At 41.3% G+C, this 19,349-nt stretch overlaps 1 protein-coding gene across 1 annotated transcript; it reads left to right on the forward strand.

Moving 5' to 3' along the window:
* Window positions 1-227: 227 nt before the first annotated feature.
* On the forward strand, window positions 228-13,577 carry CTHRC1 (collagen triple helix repeat containing 1). Its single transcript, XM_059043140.2, has 4 exons — window positions 228-526; window positions 5,718-5,939; window positions 8,134-8,350; window positions 12,176-13,577. The coding sequence occupies exons 1-4, from the start codon at window positions 374-376 to the stop codon at window positions 12,316-12,318; spliced, it is 735 nt and encodes a 244-aa protein (XP_058899123.1). The 5' UTR covers window positions 228-373; the 3' UTR covers window positions 12,319-13,577.
* Window positions 13,578-19,349: the final 5,772 nt, after the last annotated feature.

The raw sequence follows: 19,349 nt of genomic DNA on the forward strand, positions 1-19,349 counted from the left end.
CACTAAACACCGCCACCCGCATCCGCACCGCCCCTCCCAGCCCCAATCCCCTCCCCCGCCTCTGCAGGGGGCTGACCCCAGCGGCCTGCACAGCCCCGGAGGGTCCGCGCGGGCAGAGCGGCCGCAGGAGGGGGCGGGCCCGACTGTCGGCCCGCCCCGCGTCGGGCTCGGGGCGAGGGCTCCGACCTATGACGGGAGGGAAACTCCTGTGTCCGGGGGGCGGGAGGGAAGCGTGCAGCTGAAAGGCGCATTGATGCAGCCGGCGGTGGCCTCGGAGCGCGGCGGGGCCGGACTGTGATCACGTCCCGGCTCCCGGGTCGTCGCCTGCTCCTCCGCCTCGCCTGCTCTGCGCGTCCCGGGGCCGCCGCGCGCCATGCGCCTCCAGGGCCCCGCCACCGCCTCCCCGCAGCGGCTCCTCGGCCTCCTGCTGCTCCTGCTGCTGCAGCTTCGGGCGCCGTCGAGCGCCTCCGAGACCCCCAAGGGGAAGCAAAAGGCGCTGCTCCGGCAGAGGGAGGTGGTGGACCTGGTGAGTCCGGTGGAGGGGACAGAGCCCCGAGCGGGGACGGGGGAGGGCGTGTATATCTTGTGTGCGCCTGGGGTTCACGCTTTGTCTGAGTCTACGGGGAAGGCAGGACCTGGGCTTTACGGGTAGTGGAGTCCTGGAACTGGCGAGGGAGACCGATATGAGAGGGCCATCGTGAACCAGAGATGCGCCACGGGTCGTGTGGGACGCCCCAGAGTACAGGGAGTCGCCCAATAATTTTTGACCCCTGAGCCCCCATCGATTCCCGACACACACACACGCCTCTCCCCCCCCCCCCCCCCGGGATGGAGAGGGTTAGGGCTGCAATGAGAGTAGAATGAGGAACTTGGGTAGCTTAGAACGTGGGCCAGGGAGCTGCCTGGGACACCCTGGACTAACTGATCTCCTGGGTGGGCCTGGGCCAGAGGTTTGCAACGTGTCCTTTGTTGGGGCTGGTGGCCACGTCTGCCAGCGGGAGAGAATAACGATCCTCACCCAACATCCGTCCAACTCTTTGTAACTTGATGACAGTGAGTCATGTTGGGTCATCTTCCTAGGGGGTATGGGCTGCAGTTTGCTTTGTTGGACGACCACAGCTGGGCCAGGAATTGTTCAGAGGGTTTACAGTCAGAAGGGGAAATGAAGGGGCCCAGCACTAACCCTCCAAGGACCTATTTCATTGTTCTGTTTAGACAGATGGGCAGCCCTTCCAGACACCCTGGGTCTTCAGCCTGTGACCACCAGGTAGGAGCATCACAGCCAAACTAAGGGAGAAGACAGTTACCAGGAGAGCAAATAAATAGCCCAAGTGCTTTCTGAAGGGGTAATCTATGGGAAGGTCTGTTTACTTAAAGCTCTTTCCTTCTAAAAGTCAACAAACCCAGTGAGTGGGTAGAGAACTAGCAGAGTGGTTCTCTACCCTGGAGCAAGAGTGATCCTTTCAAAACCACCATATTCCTTGGCATATAATAAACTTCAATCTTTAAGCAGACAAATATGGGTTACAGGCATTGCAGGACATAAGAGGGGGCATTTTTTTGATAAAAAACTGCTTCGAATTTGTTAAGCTGCCATTGTAAACTGAGCTAATAAGCCAAGCTCCCTGGCAGCTAATTCTATGCCAGATTCAAAAGCTCTGTAAAAAAATTCCTGCCATTCCACACTGCACTTTTTGGTGTGGTGCTATGTAATTTTGCTCCACAAAGCAGACTGTGTGTTCAGGGCTACAGTTCTACTTTTAGTGCCTAAATTGTTTAAAACTGTACCAAATGAATGTGGTTCATGTTCAGTCTGCATTTTATGAATCTGTCGTTATGATACACAAAATACCCCCTTTCCCTATAAAGCTAGCAACTTTTTTTCTTTCCCTCCAAGGATTTACGGTACCTGCGGTTTCCCACAACTCTAGCCCGACTTGGAAAACTTTATTGTGCAGCCTGGCTCAGGTGCATCCTGTAGATTGGATTTGGTTTTGCCGGGGGAAAAGAATCCACACAGTCATTAAGGTTTCAACAGATTCTATAAAGCAGCTTTGTACAGGATCTTTCAAAGCCTGCCTTTCAAGAGTGCAACAAGCTCTGCCCCCTGGTGGCCAGTGAAAGAAACAGGGGTTCCTTCCCCAGACATTTATGGAACCCCTACCTGATACTAATCATGTGCTGGGTTAGTGAAAGAAGTGAAAGAAGGCAGATGTAATACCTGTGGAACCGGATTCAGTAAAATTATGTGGTCTCTGAAATGCAGTTTTTAGATAAAAAGGTGAATACAGATTCTCAACCATGGCGCAATTGACTTTTGGGGCTAAGATGATTCTTTGTTGCGGGGACTGTGCTGTGCATCTAGCATCCTTAGCAGCATCCCTGCCATCTACCTACTAGGTGCCAATAGCAATCTCTCCCTCCCAAGCTGTGACAACCAAAAATGTCTCCAGACATTGCCAGGTATCCTCTGGGGGACAAAATTGTCCCCGTTAAGAGATGCTCATATATAGAAAAATAAAACTTTGCTCTGAGGGGAATAACAGTGAAAAAAAAATCAAAGAATACCAGGAGTTTTATTGTTTCTCCCTTCCCACTTGAAATCTGTGTGTAAACATTGCATATATCTGCTAGTGAAAGTAACCTATCTACTAAATGAAAATTAAAGTATATCTACTAAATTTAAATTTAAATCTACTAAATAAAATTAAAGTATATCTACCAAAATGAAAATTAAGTTTAAAATAAAGCCAACTAGAATGTTTTATACTTTAGCATGTCTTTGAGTACTTTTGCAATTTTGTTAAATACGTTTCTTATTATTTCTCTGGCAGCAAATAAATAAAAGTGTCTTTTTTTTTTTTCCTTAAAGTCAGGAAAATGGCACTGACCAAAGTCATAAAAATCATTTAGCAAAATAAAGATCAAATTGGTGATGTGAGAAGATTGATTGGCAAACGTTAGATACATAAGGATCTTTCCTAGGCAGTGTCATTACTGAATTTAATAATATGACCATATCCAATCCTAGATGGTGAAATTAAAGAATAAGCTTTGTTAGAGAAATGCAAATCAAAATTACAATGAGGTATCACCTCACACTGGTCAGAATGGCCATCATCAAAAAATATACAAACAATAAATGCTGGAGAGGGTGTGGAGAAAAGGGAAACCTCTTGCACTGTTGGTGGGAATGTAAATTGATACAGCCACTGTGGAGAACAGTATGGAGGTTCCTTAAAAAACTAAAAATAGAACTACCATAAGACCCAGCAATCCCACTACTGGGCATATACCCTGAGGAAACCATAATTCAAAAAGAGTCATGTACCACAATGTTTATTGCAGCTCTATTTACGATAGCCAGGACATGGAAGCAACCTAAGTGTCCATCAACAGATGAATGGATAAGGAAGATGTGGCACATATATACAATGGAATATTACTCAGCCATAAAAAGAAATGAAACTGAGTTATTTGTAATGAGGTGGATAGACCTGGAGTCTGTCATACAGAGTGAAGTAAGTCAGAAGGATAAAAACAAATACCGTATGCTAACACATATATATGGAATCTAAAAAAAAAAAAAAAGGTTCTGATGAACCTAGGGGCAGGACAGGAATAAAGATGCAGATGTAAAAAAAAAGCAGATGTAGAGAATGGACTTGAGGACACGGGGAGGGGGAAGGGTAAGTTGGGATGAAGTGAGAGAGTGGCATTGACATATATACACTACCAAACGTAAAATAGATAGCTAGTGGGAAGCAGCTGCATAGCACAGGGAGATCAGCTCGGTGCTTTGTGACCACCTAGGGGGGTGGGATAGGGAGGGTGGGAGGGAGATGCAAGAGCGACGGGATATATGTATACATATAGCTGATTCACTTTGTTATACAGCAGAAACTAACAACATTGTAAAGCAATTATACTCCAATAAAGATGTTTAAAAAAAATCTTTTAAGTTATTTTAATATATAAGGAATCTTGATTTTTTTTGTTCTCACTGGACGGTATATTTATAGAGAATGATAGTATTAGATCATTTATACAAATAGGGATTGTTAAAGTAAAAATTTAAATGAATTGGGTGTGCTGTTTGAAGGGTCTAATAATGGACCAATTAGGGATTGGTCCATTAGGGAGGGATAGGCATGAGAATTAGGCAGATGGAGATCCAGCTTTACCACCGATGCAACTATATTGCTGTGTGTGGCTTATGGCTGTTTGCTAATGCTCTCTTCCCCAGTCCTAGTCCACTCAAGGGAGTGGACGCACTTGCCCTGGGCCACTATCTCACATGGTCTTGAGGAAATAATAAGAATAATCATGGCTGACTATACTATGTGCCAGGTACTGCTCTAGCACATTTTATGTATTATCTCACTTAAATCTCCGACAAGGTAAGAATCTTTATTATTTTTCCCCATATTTCACTTAAGGAAACAGGCATTGAAATGTTGAATAACTTGCTCTATCTCACATAGCTAATAAGTGGTGGAGCCAGGATTAAAATCCAGAGTATATGACTCTAGAATCTATCACTCAACTTCTACGTGATACTACTGCACCACCCCGCCAAGGAAAACAGAGATAATCCTAGCACTTAAGAGTTTGTTAGATTACTGCCACCCTATTAAAGACTAATGGTCACTTGCAATGAGATTATTTATTCCTTCTTCTTGGTGGGGAGGGCTGAGTGGGGTTGGAGGCCAGAAGTGTTCCAACACTTCCTCCACATGAAAATAGGGAGGAGAAGCAGGTGTGCTTATCCAACTTAGAGATATTGCCAGTGTAAGATAACTATTGAGTTAAGATTTTATTTTATAATTATATCTCTGAGAATTTATCTTAGGGAAATAATTGAAAAGAAGAAAAAAGCTATGTGGATAAAGATTTTCATTACAATAATGTTAATGATAGAAAAAAATAGGAATAACGATCCCAGAATAGTGCAATGTTTGCATAAAATTATAAAAGTATAATTCTGAAATCCAAGTCTCTTTACAATATGTAGGGTTAGAAGAAAAGAGCAGTATATCAAATTATGTCTACCTTAGAATACAGCCATTTAAAAATTATGTATGCTTTTAATAAGCAGTAGAAAAAAGCAGGCAAATGAAAATATTTTCTTTGTGTGTGTGTGTAAAGTCTGCAAAAAAAAAAAAAAGAATAGGAAAGAAATCCCAGTATTTTAGAAATAACTTTAAAAATCGGTTCTTTTTTTCTTAAACATCTTTATTGGAGTATAACTGCTTTACAATGGTGTGTTACTTTCTGCTTTATAACAAAGTGAATCAGCTATACATATACATATGTTCCCATATCTCTTCCCTCTTGCGTCTCCCTCCCTCCCGCCCTCCCTATCCCACCCTTCTAGGTGGTCAAAAAGCACTGAGCTGATCTCCCTGTGCTATGCGGCTGCTTCCCACTAACCATCTATTTTACGTTGTTTGGTAGTGTATATATGTCCATGCCACTCTCTCACTTTGTCACAGCTTCCCCTTCCCCTTCCCCATATCCTCAAGTCCATTCTTTAGTAGGTCTGTGTCTTTAAATATCGGTTCTTTAAATATAAAAAATAACTCATATGGAACGTGGGCAAGTGGTATGAAGGGATTCTTGACTCCAAGGCCTCAAAATAAATGCAGTTCTGATCAGACTGAGTCTTTGAATCTTAAGTGAAGGGAGTTTTTCCCCCTTTCTTTTTTCTGATGCAGTATAATGGCATGTGCTTACAAGGGCCCGCGGGGGTGCCTGGGCGAGATGGGAGCCCTGGGGCCAATGGCATCCCTGGCACCCCTGGGATCCCAGGTCGAGATGGATTCAAAGGAGAAAAGGGGGAATGCCTGAGGGAAGTCTTTGAGGAATCTTGGACGCCTAACTATAAGCAGTGTTCGTGGAGTTCACTGAATTATGGCATAGACCTTGGAAAAATTGCGGTAAGTAAAGTCTGAATTATTTTAAAGTTGAAGTGAAACTTAAAGGTTTTTATAGTTGAGTGGTAATTTTAAGTGTGACTTTATTTTTACTAAAAGACAAAAAATATTAAGGAATGGGTACCATGTGACTTCTAACTTAGAATTAGTGAAAACATTGATAACATTTCAGAATTAATTTTATAAAGCTATTTCTGAAATAAATATATCACCATATTATTTTAACCCTAACAATACTTAAAATTATTTACTCTTTTTTTAAAAATAGAAACAAAAAGGAAGAGCATAGGTGTCTGTGTTGGACAGTAAGCAACTTTCCAATCTTGTCCTAAAGTGAATTTAAATTAGTCTAAGAAATTCTGCTGTGGCTCCAGATATAAAGGTGGAAAGAAATATCCAAGAAATTAACACATGATTGGAATTATCTAGAGGTGGGAAGTCCATTGGTATTTGTCCTTATTCTGGGTAGCAGGCCCAGCTTAAAACTGCTAAGCTTAAGAGAAGTAGAATGGACCAGAGATACACTACAATGACCATTTAAAATTATTCTGTAATCTTTAGGGAGGAAAATTACTCAAAATAGCCTGTCTGGCAATGCATTTGGATTAATGACTCAGTCACTTTGATTAGTGTTTGCTTCCAAAGTAACTGGCAAGTCCACTGGGATGGCACAGAGTTGAAGTTGGTGCCATTTCAAGCCTCTTTCTTCTTTTGTTGACAAACTCTGTACATGGTTCTAGATCCACAATATATTATTCCTTGATATTAACCACTACTACCACCAGGCAAATAGAAGAGATTTTATTTTCATAAAACTCTCAGGTTCTAAGTAGCAATATGTGTATTATCCCTGCTCCTCTTTCAGTTCTTTAATGTCTGCTCTATAATCTATAAAAATGTTTGAAAAAAATGTTTGAGACTGCCTTGATTTGATTTCTGTGTGGTAGAATTTCCGTATAGCTTCCATAGTTTGGTGACTGACCAGTTATATTTTCACATGTGATTTCTTAGAAAGCATTTTGTTAAAATGTTGCCTACTTCTTAAACACCTGATGTTGATAGACTGGTTGCTTATTTATAGTTCATCAAAAGTTGCTGGCTGGGCTTCCCTGGTGGCGCGGTGGTTGAGAGTCCATCTGCCGATGCAGGGGACACGGGTTCGTGCCCCGGTCCGGGAAGATCCCACATGCCGCGAAGCGGCTGGGCCCGTGAGCCATGGCCGCTGAGCCTGCGCGTCCGGGGCCTGTGCTTCACAACGGGAGAGGCCACAACAGTAAGAGGCCCACATACGGCAAAAAAAAAAAAAAAAGTTGCTGGCTGAGTTCTCTCTAAAATCTTACCCTATGGACTCTGGATTATTAATACAATATGTTTTCAAGTTCCTTTTAGCAGTGGTCAGAATGGGTTTGGGAGCCTTCTACAGGTAAAAGATAGTAGGACCATGAGCCAATAGACAAATTTTGCAAAGACCTGGGTCTTACCATTGTGTCATATAGGTAAAGACTAAAAACCCCACCTGTGCTTTACTACTGATACTGTTTTCTGTTGCTTAAAAAGAAACAGGTCAGGGACTTCCCTGGTGGTCCATTGGTTAAGACTCCGTGCTCCCAATTCAGGAGGCCCAGATTCCGTCTCTGGTCAGGTAGCTAGATCCCGCATGCCACAACTAAAAGACCCCGCACAAGGCAATGAAGATCTCTCATGCCTCAACTAAGACCCAGTGCAGTCAAATAAATAAATAAATAAATATTTTTTAAAAAAAACAGGTCAAAGTAATATATATGGGCAGTGCTAGTCTAGAATGTAAGTTCCATGAGGGCAGGGATTCTGTGTTGTTTACTGTTGTTTCTGTAGTATCCAGAACATAGGAAATAATTTTGGAATAAAAAGAAAAGTAAATACATAGACTGTTTTGGTCTAAAAGACTGAAGACTTGGCTGTTTTTGGTAAAAACTGAAAGATACCCTCAATGGAGTGAATAATTCTAAGAAAGCCATAATTCTATTTTCTTAGAGTTTCTAATATCAGAGTCTCTTTTCCATCTTGCAGAGAACTGCTTTCCCTCTGTAAAAGGTAAGCTTTTTAAATGCAGTTTGGGGAGAAGGATAGTTAAATAAAATGCACAATACAATTTGAAAGCATCTTTTTAATTAAAGTTGAAAATGCTAATTAAGCCCTATTTCTGTGTTTGTGACAGGAGTGTACATTCACAAAGATGCGTTCGAACAGCGCCCTAAGAGTTTTGTTCAGTGGCTCGCTTCGGTTAAAATGCAGAAGCGCATGCTGTCAGCGTTGGTATTTCACGTTCAATGGAGCTGAATGTTCAGGACCTCTTCCTATTGAAGCCATAATTTATTTGGACCAAGGAAGCCCTGAAATGAATTCGACAATTAATATTCATCGCACTTCTTCTGGTACGTAGAATGGGGACATTGCAGAATGTGCCTCAGATCTTTAGAGACCAAAGATTAGTTTTGAGTCCACTGTCATGGTAGGTCATAGCAAGCTTTCTGTGCATAATTCTCCATCCTGGTTGCACCTCAGAATTTCTTATAGATCTTTAAAAAACTATGTGGATGCCTGGGTCTCATCTCTGATCAACTGAATCAGAATCTTGGGTTAAGACCCCAGCAGCTGTATTTTTTAAAAAGATCACAAGGTTGAAAATCACTGAGTTAGATTAAATGGCGAAATAGCCAATAATGCCGTAGAGCAGTGGTTTTCAACCTTAGCTATACCTTGTGTTCAGCTGGGGAACTTTAAAAAATCACCGTGCCTGGGTAACACTCCTCCATGAAGGCTGACTTAATGGGTCTGGTTGCACCCCCGGCAATGGAACTTCCATAGTCTCTCCTGGTTATCTCAATGTTCAGCCAAGCTTGAGAACCACTATCTTAGATTGATAAGAAGGCTGATTTCTCTGCCTTGTTCTTTAAAAAGGTAGGTACAGTCTGCTGCATTTGTAAAAGAAAACATTTCTATATTGTTCCTGCATTCTCTGTTTACTTCTACCTCCTATAAAAGAAACGACATTCGATTAAACCAGTGGTCACTTAAGCTGTTAAAAAAGAAAACCTTGGACTTCCCTGGTGGTCCAGTGGTTAAAACTCTACGCTCGCACTTCAGGGGGCACGGGTTCCTTCCCTGGTCAGGGAAGATCCCGCATGCTGTGTGTGGCCAAAAAAACCCAAAACTATTGGGTTTTTTGTTTTGTTTTTGTTGAGTTTTGGGGGGTTTGTTTTGCTGTATTTTAAGGTTCATTGAAAGAGTTTAGAAACTACCAAAAAGTAGAAGGGGAAAAAAACTACCTATTAATGTCATCACCCAGACACACCACTATGAGTATTTGGCTGCCAGCTATTTTGCTTTCTTGAGTTGCTGTGTGGCAGGAGCTGGGGGCGTGCACACCATAACAACACGTGCCGAGAGAATCACAAGGTGTCGACAGCGATAGCTTCATTTCCCTGATTTCTTGAAAGGATTTCTCACGAATCTTGTACTTAAAAATGTCAGAGGGAAGAGAAGAGATACCCTCACTGCTAACCAGAAGAAATATTTCAGCATTCTTTGGGATCAAGTCATATACTGATCCCCCAAATTAATAGAGCACATTTATCCCTAAGAAATCAAGGGCATCTCTTCCATTTTCTTCCTCAGATCGCCACAGTCTCCTCAAGATGTAAAGAAGATACTTTAACCCCTTCTCTCTGCACATAGAGGAGGTCCAGGGAAATAAAGTATCTTACCCTGAACAGTAGACTCAGTGTCCTGGAGAGCAGAAACCAGAGCCCTGCTCTCTTGTCTCCCAAGACAAGGTTAGATCAGATGAAAAAGCCTCTTCACGAAGTTCTGTGCTGTAAAGGAAGAGGTGCTTTCCATCTGAGAAGCAGTCACTAAAATTTTTTAAATCTGGGTATAAAATACAAAATTTGACTAGGAAGTGATATGTGTTTAAATAGTAGTTGATATAAGCAACTTACTTTCTATTGTAGTATCTTTAAATGTGTGTGTTAATATCTTGCTATAAGTTAAGCTCTCAGGCCTAGGAACTGTGACCTATACATACATATACTTTGTAAATTATTTAACATAGCATTTCCCAGCCATGTTGTGGAAACTTATTTGGTGTGATCAGTAGGGTAGAATGTCAGAAGTAATTTGTTATTCATAACAGTTTTTGTTTAAGATGAGTTAAAGGTTACCTCTATAATAAATTCACTTTCCCTTACACACTGATACTCTTTCTTGAGGGAGAGGAAAGGGATGCAAACTTACAGTTTGCACATCAGAGGATGACGTTAAGCCTTGGATATGTCCATGGGAGTTTGACATACATTAGGATGTCATCTTCTTACCTGGATCTAGGAGGAAAACAGGTTGAGAACCCCTAATCCAATATAGTTTAGGTGCTTAATAAGCTGCAATACTACCTTATCACAGCGAAAATGTTCATTCATTCAAAAAACATTATTTCATTTGTTAAAGACCATGAAGTGGCCGCTTGACTCTCCCCATGTGAAGCTGACACTAAACGCAAACTTGTCTGACCTCCTGTGGGATAAAGTGAACAAATTTTTAGGCCATGGATGTCAAGACCTTGGGAGAACATGAGGATTTCCAGGCTTTCTCACCTGGCATGATACTGAGACTTCTAGATTAAATGGGATTGTGGGCACGCACTGCTTAGTTCTCCCAACTTTGAAAGGGGCCTGAACCAGTCACAGGTCCCCGGATTCAGAGGGACTTGCCTTCAATTCACTGATGTCACAGCTGGTGGAAGCAGATTGCTTTAGGCCTGCAACCCCTGGCTCGGTTCAAATGCACTAACCTTAACCAGATAGGAAAACTAACCAGTCACATGCGGGCATCCCTACACTACTTATATGTAAGAACCTGTTTTCTTAAAGAATGTGCCAATCTGCCAACCTTTTCCCCCTGACACAGACGTCAAAGGGGTTGTACCTTTTGCCTATTAAAATCAACACTGGGGCAATTTTTTTTTTTTAAGATATTCACCATGTATTTCTTCTTTAGGTCTTATTTTTTAAAATTAATTTATTTTTATATTTATTTTTGGCTGTGTTGGGTCTTCGTTTCTGTGTGAGGGCTTTCTCTAGTTGTGGCAAGCGGGGGCCACTCTTCACCGCGGCGCACGGGCCTCTCACTATCGCAGCCTCTCCCGTTGCGGAGCATAGGCGCCAGACATGGAGGCTCAGTAGTTGTGGCTCACGGGCCTAGATGTTCTGCAGCATGAGGGATCTTCCCAGACCAGGGCTCGAACCCATGTCCCCTGCATTGGCAGGCAGATTCTCAACCACTGCGCCACCAGGGAAGCCCCTGGGGGAATTTTTTTTAATGTTGGAGAAGAGCCTTGATAAGAAGGAATGCGGCTTATATATATTAGGATGTGAAAGTCGAGAGGACCTGTGAAAAGGCACGTGTTTATAAAGCATAAAAACACAGAGGAAAAACAGGATTTACTTAGTTTTTTGTTTTTTCATGGTGAGGAAATTCCAGATTGAAGGACTGATACAATGATTATGCTAGAATTACTTTTAATGTTATAAAAGTCCTTTTTTCTCTAGTTGAATACCATCAAGTGTATACAGGTAAGTGTTGGAAAGGGCTTTCTTTAAAAAAGACTTACATATCATGTCAAAGTCTTGGCTTTTAAAAAAGTCTTGGCTTTTTAAAAGTTTAGTCAAATAAATTGCTTTTTTTGTTTTAGGTCATCTCTGTAACTAAACAAAGTCTCCCTTTATGATTAAAACCTCTAAGAAAATTCCCGAGGAAGCTTATTTCATAGAATGGATATGTATACATCTTTTAAAAATATTTATGTGCTAAGAAAAAGAGAACTTATCTTTATGAGACCTTTATTAAGTATTAGCATTTTTTTTTTTTTTTTTTTTTTTTTTTTTGTGGTATGCGGGCCTCTCACTGCTGTGGCCTCTCCCGTTGCGGAGCACAGGCTCCGGACGCGCAGGCCCAGCGGCCACGGCTCACGGGCTTAGTTGCTCCGCGGCATGTGGGATCTTCCCGGACCAGGGCACGAACCCGTGACCCCTGCATCGGCAGGCGGACTCTCAACCACTGCGCCACCAGGGAAGCCCAGTATTAGCATTTTTAATTCCCTGTACATTAAGTAGATTTAACCTAGCTTGCTGAAGTAATACAGTTGAGCTAAAGGTTTTTGCTTTTTGTTCTATAGAGATTTGTAATTCTCACTTGTTTTGCAGTGGAAGGACTCTGTGAAGGAATTGGTGCCGGACTAGTGGACATTGCTATCTGGGTTGGAACTTGCTCAGATTACCCGAAAGGAGATGCCTCTACGGGGTGGAATTCAGTGTCTCGTATCATTATTGAAGAGCTACCAAAATAAATCCTTTCATTTTTGTTCCCTACCTCTCTTGTATTATACCTTTGAATGGTTCATTTTAGTGACCCCTTATATAATTTTTATGTGTACATCTGAATGAAAAAACAAAATTAAATGTGTTTACAGACCAAAGTGTGATTTCACACTGTTTTTAGATCCAGTGTTCATTTTCCTTCCATCAAAACTGGTTTTGGGATTTTGTAGAAGATTAAAATACTCTCTTCATATTCCCATTCCCTGAACCTATAATTTGGAATGTTATTGTGGTCTCAGTTTCTTTCCTGTTCTCTTAGTGTAGCACTTTTTAAAATATAAAAGCTACCAGTCTTTGTATAAGTTGTAAATGTTCAGAATTGTTTTATATCTGTGAAATAAAACTTATTTCAAACAACTTTATTATCTTTAACGTAATTGCCACTAAAATGAGGGTTTCTGGTACTTTATATCTGGAAAGTTGAGGATAAACATGATTTTGTATTTATCCGTTTAACAATCATGTTTTAAATTTAGTACATGTATAGTCCTGTTCCATATTTTGAGGTATTCAAAGAGAAAGGGATATTCATGTGTCAGGAAATGCACTAGCACTTTAGAAATTTTATCTTAATTTAACAAAGAGTAAAAAGACGGGGACTCTGGTCTCAAATTGCTTATCATTTGGTAGGGAAACTAAGATACACACAAAAATAACAAATCAAAGATTAATATGTTGGTTGTGACAAAATTATTGAAGAGGTGGTATAATTCGAAGAAAGACCTATCACTTCTGGCTGAGTTGATCAGAAGGAATTCATGATGAAGGAAGTACAGGTGTAAGAATGATAAAGTTAAGTAAATCCTGGGCTTGACTTGGAAGTGTCAGTATGAACTCATAAGTTACTTTATCTTAAATAAAGCTATAAAACAATTAACAACAGAATCTCCTAGCTTTGTTTACTGAAAAGACCTAGAAATAATGACCAAACTAGTAATGCCCAGATTGTGATCTCTATATACCATTTCCTACTAAAAGGAACTAAGGCTTCTTGAAGAAATGGGTGATTTCAGCTCTGGGGCAGGAAATGTACAAGATGAGTCTGGAACATCTTGGCAACTATGAAAGACAATAGGATCCAAGAGCCAGTGTGGGTTGGTTCTCACTGGCAGAGATGATACGATTTAAGCATCAATGAAGATAACAACTGGAATGGTTTGAAACACATCAGATATGTTTAAATGCATGAGTTCATAATGATATTAAAATAAAATTAATTGGTCAACTTAGAGGATGCCAGGAAATCAACTTGTTACTTTGAAATTTGGGGGAAAAAGCAAAGCATTTGTTCTGCTTTCTCTACATGAACTGTATTTCTGGGTAACCAAATTGTTGAAGGAAAATTTCTCTATAGAATGTGTGTGTGTGTGTGTGTGTGTGTGTATTTTATAGCAATATATATTGGTATAGATAACAAAGAAAGTGATAGGATATCCCTCTTTTCAACCCTGCATGATTTCAGGGCTCTAGCAATGATCACCAATGACTGATAACATTCCAACATGAGAAGAAGAATATGTGCCCCCTAAGGAAAGCACATAACACTACCCAAGAAGTTGTTTTGCAAGAAAGAGTCAAACCTGGATCTGATTTAGCCTCCAGATACAACTGTTAAATTTTAGGCAATACAGGGGATAGAAGAATATGTTAATTGACATATCAGGATTATAATCAGCAAATCAGGACTATGGGAAACTTGAAAGACAACTGGGTTTCTTCAACAAATATACTGCAACAAAAGAGAAAAAGGAAAACATGAATTAAAAGAGATTTAATAGATATTACCTCTTTTTGGTGTTTGGACTTTATTTGGATGCTTGAGATAGTTCAGGACATTTAAACATTGATAGATATTTGATATAAAATGATTTGGGGTCTTGGTGTGAAGTAGTATTGTGGTTATTTTAAAATAGCACTTATATTTTAGAGATACAGAAATATTCAAGATAAAGTGATATGATGTCTGGAATTTGCTTCAGAATAACCTGGAAAGGAAAAGTGGGTGAGAGGGGGTCTAGATGAAATAATGTTGAAGATAGGTAGAAGTTAACCAGGATGGGTAAAAATTGTGACAAATGGGGACTGGGATTAAGGACGTATTGAGTGGAGACCAGAACATTAGTTAAGACCTTTTTGAATTGGTACAGACTGAAGGTATTTGTGTCCCATGTGAATGCCCGCCAAAGGACATCAACTGCACAGGAGGATCTTAATGATGAGGTGGACAAAATAACTCGCTATGGATGTGAGTCAGCTTCTTTCCCCAGCACTCCAGTGCTAGTTCAATAGACCCCTAAACAAAGAGGCTGAGGTGGCAAGGATGGAGGTTATGTATGGATTCGACAACATGTAATTTCCCTTCCTAAGGCTGGCCTGGCTAGTGCTTCTGCTGAGTGCCTAATGGGCCAACAGAGAGTCCAACCTTGAGTCTCTAATATGGCATCATTCCCAGGGGGACAAGCCAGTCACCTAGTGGCAGGCTGATTACACTGGACTTCTATCATGGAGGGGCAGAGATTTGTTCTAATGGAAATAGACATATATTCTGGATACAGATTTGTCTTCCCTGCCCTTAATTGCTTCTGCTAGCACTACCATTCATAGACTCACAAGAATGCCTTATTCACCACCTTACATTTTAAACAGGATTGTTTCTTTTTATTTATTTATTTATTTATTTATTGGCTGTGCTGTTTCTTAGTTGCAGCATGTGGGATCTTCATTGCCGCGTGCGGGATCTTTAGTTGCGACATACAGGATCTAGTTCCCTGATCAGGGATTGAACCCAGGCCCCCCTGCATTGGACCGTGGAGTCTTAACTGCTGGACCATCAGGTAAGTATCTAAACAGCATTGTTTCTGATCAAGAAACTTCATATCACAGAGAAGAAGTGCAGCGATAGGGCTTGTCCCATGGAATTAACTTGTCTTTCCACATCCCCCATCACCTGGAAGTGACTGGCCTAAATGAAAGGGGAAATGGCTTACTGAGGACTCATTGATGGTACCAGTTGGTAGACAACATCCTGAAAGAATGGGACTCTGTCTTCCAGGTGCAGTATATGCTTTGGATCAGAAAGCATTCCATGGTGTTCTCGCTCCTACAGCCAGAATACAAGTGGCAGAAGTGGAAGTGGCTTCTCTCACTATTACACCTTATAACCCATTTGCAGATTTTTGCTTCCTGTCCTGACAACTTTGAGCTCTGCTGGTTTGGATTTCTAAGTATCCAATATGGGAACGCTTCTGCCAGGGGATACAACAATGTTTCCCCTGAATTGGAAGATGAGACTATGTGTTTAAAATAACAGAAATGTCTTTATCCCGTGGTTTCTGTGGGTCAAGGATCTAGGCACAGGTTAGCTGAGTCCTCTGCTCAGGGTGTCACTGTGCTGAAATCAAAGTGTTGGCTGAGGCTGCAATCCCATCTGGGGCTCAGGGTCCTCTGCACAGGTCATGTAGTTGTTAGCAGAACTCAGTGCCTTGCAGCTGCATGATTAACCTCCCTGTTCTCTTGCTGTCAGCTGGAGCTGGCTCTCAGCACCTGGAGGTCGTTCTCAGGTCCTTGCCTTGTGGCCCCTCCTATCTCAACATGGCTGTTTTGCTTCTAGACTAGCAAGAGAACTCTTCTGCTTTTTTATTGTTCTGAAACATGTTTTTATCTTTCATTTAACATTAAGAACATCTTTTTTGTTGTTGTTGTTGTTTTGGTGGGATTTTTTTGGTTTTGGGGGGGATTTTTTTGGCCACTAGTGCAGCATGCAGGATCTTAGTTCCCCGACCAGGGATTGAATCCGTTCCCCCCTGCAGTGGAAGCACAGAATCTTAACCACTGCATCACCGGGGAAGTCCCAAGAATGTCTTTCCATGTAGACAAATGTATGTTTACCTTATCCTTGTAAACAGCTACACAGCATTCCATTGTAGTAATAGATCATCATTTATTTAGCTAGACCCTAGTGACTGACTGACTGTTAACATAGCTTTCTATTCCCACTGTTCCAAACAATGCTGCAGTGAAATTTCCTTGCACACACAGTATGTCCTGGGGCATTTCTGCAAGTGCGCCTGCAGGGCAAATTATTCCTGGGTCCAAGAGGAAGCATGTTTCAAATTTTGATATATAACTGACTTACCCTCAATTATTATGACAATTTTCACTCCTGCCAATAGTGTTGGAGAATTTCTGTTCTCCCTACCCTAGCCAGCATGGGATATTATGAAACTTTTTTTCTTCCAGTTTCCTTGAGATATAACTGACACACAGCACTGTATAAGTTTAAGGTGCATGGCACAATGATTTGGCTTAAGTACATCTTGAAATGATTATCACAATAAGTTTAGTGAACCTCCATCATCTCATATAGATACGAAATAAAAGAAATAGAAAAAAAATTTTTTTTCCTTCTGATGAGAACTTAGAATTTACTTTCTTGCTCACGGGCCCAGCCACTCCACGGCATGTGGGATCTTCCCGGACCGGGGCACGAACCCGTGTCCCCTGCATCGGCAGGTGGACTCACCACTGCACCACCAGGGAAGCCCAGAATTTACTTTCTTAACAGCCTTCACAGATAACATACAGCAGTGTTAATTGCATTTATCATGTACATTACATCCTTAGTACTTATTTCTATAACTGGAAGTTTGTACCTTTTGACTACTTTCATCCACTTCCCCCTCCCCTTAATCCCCACCTCTAGTAACCACAAATCGGATCTCTTTTTCCATAAGTTTGTCTGTTTCTTTTTGAAACCTAATTGACCTACAACACTATGTTAGTTCCTTTTGTACAATATAGTGATTCGATAGGTCTATACGTTTCAAAATAATCGCCATGATAAGTCTGGTTGGCAACCAGCTGTTTGGTTTCTGAATCGACCACTCTGTTTCTGTTTTGTTGTGCTTGTTCATTTGTTTCGTTTTTTCGATTCCACATATAAGTGAAACCAAACAATATTTGTCTTTGTAAATATCTTCTCTCATTCAGTAGGTGGCCTTTTTTTTTTGTGAATAGATGTTGAATTTCGTCAAAAGATTTTTCTTCATCTGTTGAGCTGATCATATGATTTCTATTCTTCAGTTTGCTAATGTGGTGTGTCACACTGATTGGTTGGTAGATATTGAACCTCTTTCATCCCTGGAATAAATCCCACTTGATTATGGTGTATGATCCTCTTAATGTGTTGTTGAATTCAGTTTGCTAATATTTTGTTGAGGATTTTTGCATCTGTGTTCACCAGTGACATTGGCCTGTAATTTTGTTTACTTGTATTCTCTTTGTCTATTTTTGGTATCAGGGTGATGCTGGCCTCATAGAATAAGTTTGGAAGAGTTCCTTCCTCTGCAATTTTTTGAACTAGTTGAGAAGGATAGATGTTAACTCTTCTTTAAATGTTTGGTAGAATTCACCTGTGAAGCCATCTGGCCTGGGATTTTTTTGTTTGTTGGGAGATTTTTTACTACAGACTCACTTTCATTCCTGGTCATTCATCTGATCATATTTTCTACTTCCTCCTGATTCAGTCAGGAAATTGTACCTTTATTGGAATTTTTCCTCTTCTTCTAGTTTGTCCACTTTATTGACATATAGTTGTTCATTGTAATCTCTTAGGATCCTTTGTACTTCTGTGGTGTTTGTTGTAACTGCCCCTTTTTGTTTATGATTTTATTTTGGGTAGCCTTCTCTATTTTTCTTGATGAGTCTGGCTAAAGGTTTATCAATTTTGTTTATCTTTTCAAAGAACCAGGTCTTAATTTCATTGATCTTTTCTAATTTTTTTTGTCACTATTTTGTTTATTTCTGCTCTGATCTTTATATCTTTCCTTTACTAACTTGGGTATTGTTTGTTGTTCCTTTAGATGTAACGTTAGATTGTTGATTTGATATTTTTCTTGCTTTCTGAGGTAGACTTGTATCAGTATAAAATTCTCTCTTAGAACAGCTTTTGCTGCATTCCATAGTTTTGTTTTGTTTTGTGCGGTACGCGGGCCTCTCACTGTTGTGGCCTCTCCCTTTGCGGAGAACAGGCTCCGGATGCGCAGGCTCAGCGGCCATGGCTCACGGGCCCAGCCGCTCCGCGGGATGTGGGATCCTCCTGGACCAGGGCACGAACCCTCGTCCCCTGCATCGGCAGGCGGATTCTCAACCACTGCGCCACCAGGGAAGCCCCATTCCATAGATTTTGGATTGTGTTTTCATTTTCATTTGTCTCCAGGTATTTTCTTTTTTTTTTTTTTTTTTTTTTTTTTTTTTTTTTTTTTTTTTTTTGTGGTACGCGGGCCTCTCACTGTTGTGGCCTCTCCCTTTGCGGAGAACAGGCTCCGGATGCGCAGGCTCAGCGGCCACGGCTCACGGGCCCAGCCGCTCCGCGGCACGTGGGATCCTCCCGGACCGGCGCACGAACCCGCGTCCCCTGCATCGGCAGGCGGATTCTCAACCACTGCACCACCAGGGAAGCCCTCCAGGTATTTTCTTATTTCCTCTTTGATGTCTTTAATGACTGATTGGTTGTTTAGTAGCATATTGTTTAACTTCCACGTGTTTGTGTTTTGGGTAGTTTTTTCCTTGTAGTTGATTTCTAGTCTCATAGCACTGTGGTCAGAAAAGATGCTTGCTATGATGTATGGTCAGGCCCTCAAGATGGCTGTTCTCTTGCTCTCTGTACCTCCCCTGATCAACCAGTCCTAGCTTTACTCACATGACTTTCTAATCCTCTTAATTATAGGGCTTAATTAGTAACTATCTACTTGCCCCCTGCCCCAGCTGCTGGTTTCCCTGGTAACTGATGAGCTAATCTGGCATCAATTCACCCTATAAATGGTATCCGCCTTCTCCCCGGAGTAGTGAAGGTTGCTTCCATGTCCTGCCTGCTGTCTGCCACGCACAGTGAGGCGTTGCTCCAGGACCTTGCTTCGTGTGTAAGTTTCTCTTGTCCAATAAATCCCTGATATCTCTGTTGTTGTCTCTGGGTGAGAAAACTCCTGGGAGCTGAGATGTC

The sequence above is a fragment of the Kogia breviceps genome, chromosome 17 (assembly GCF_026419965.1).
Source record: "Kogia breviceps isolate mKogBre1 chromosome 17, mKogBre1 haplotype 1, whole genome shotgun sequence".
NCBI classification, from domain to species: Eukaryota; Metazoa; Chordata; class Mammalia; order Artiodactyla; family Physeteridae; genus Kogia; species Kogia breviceps.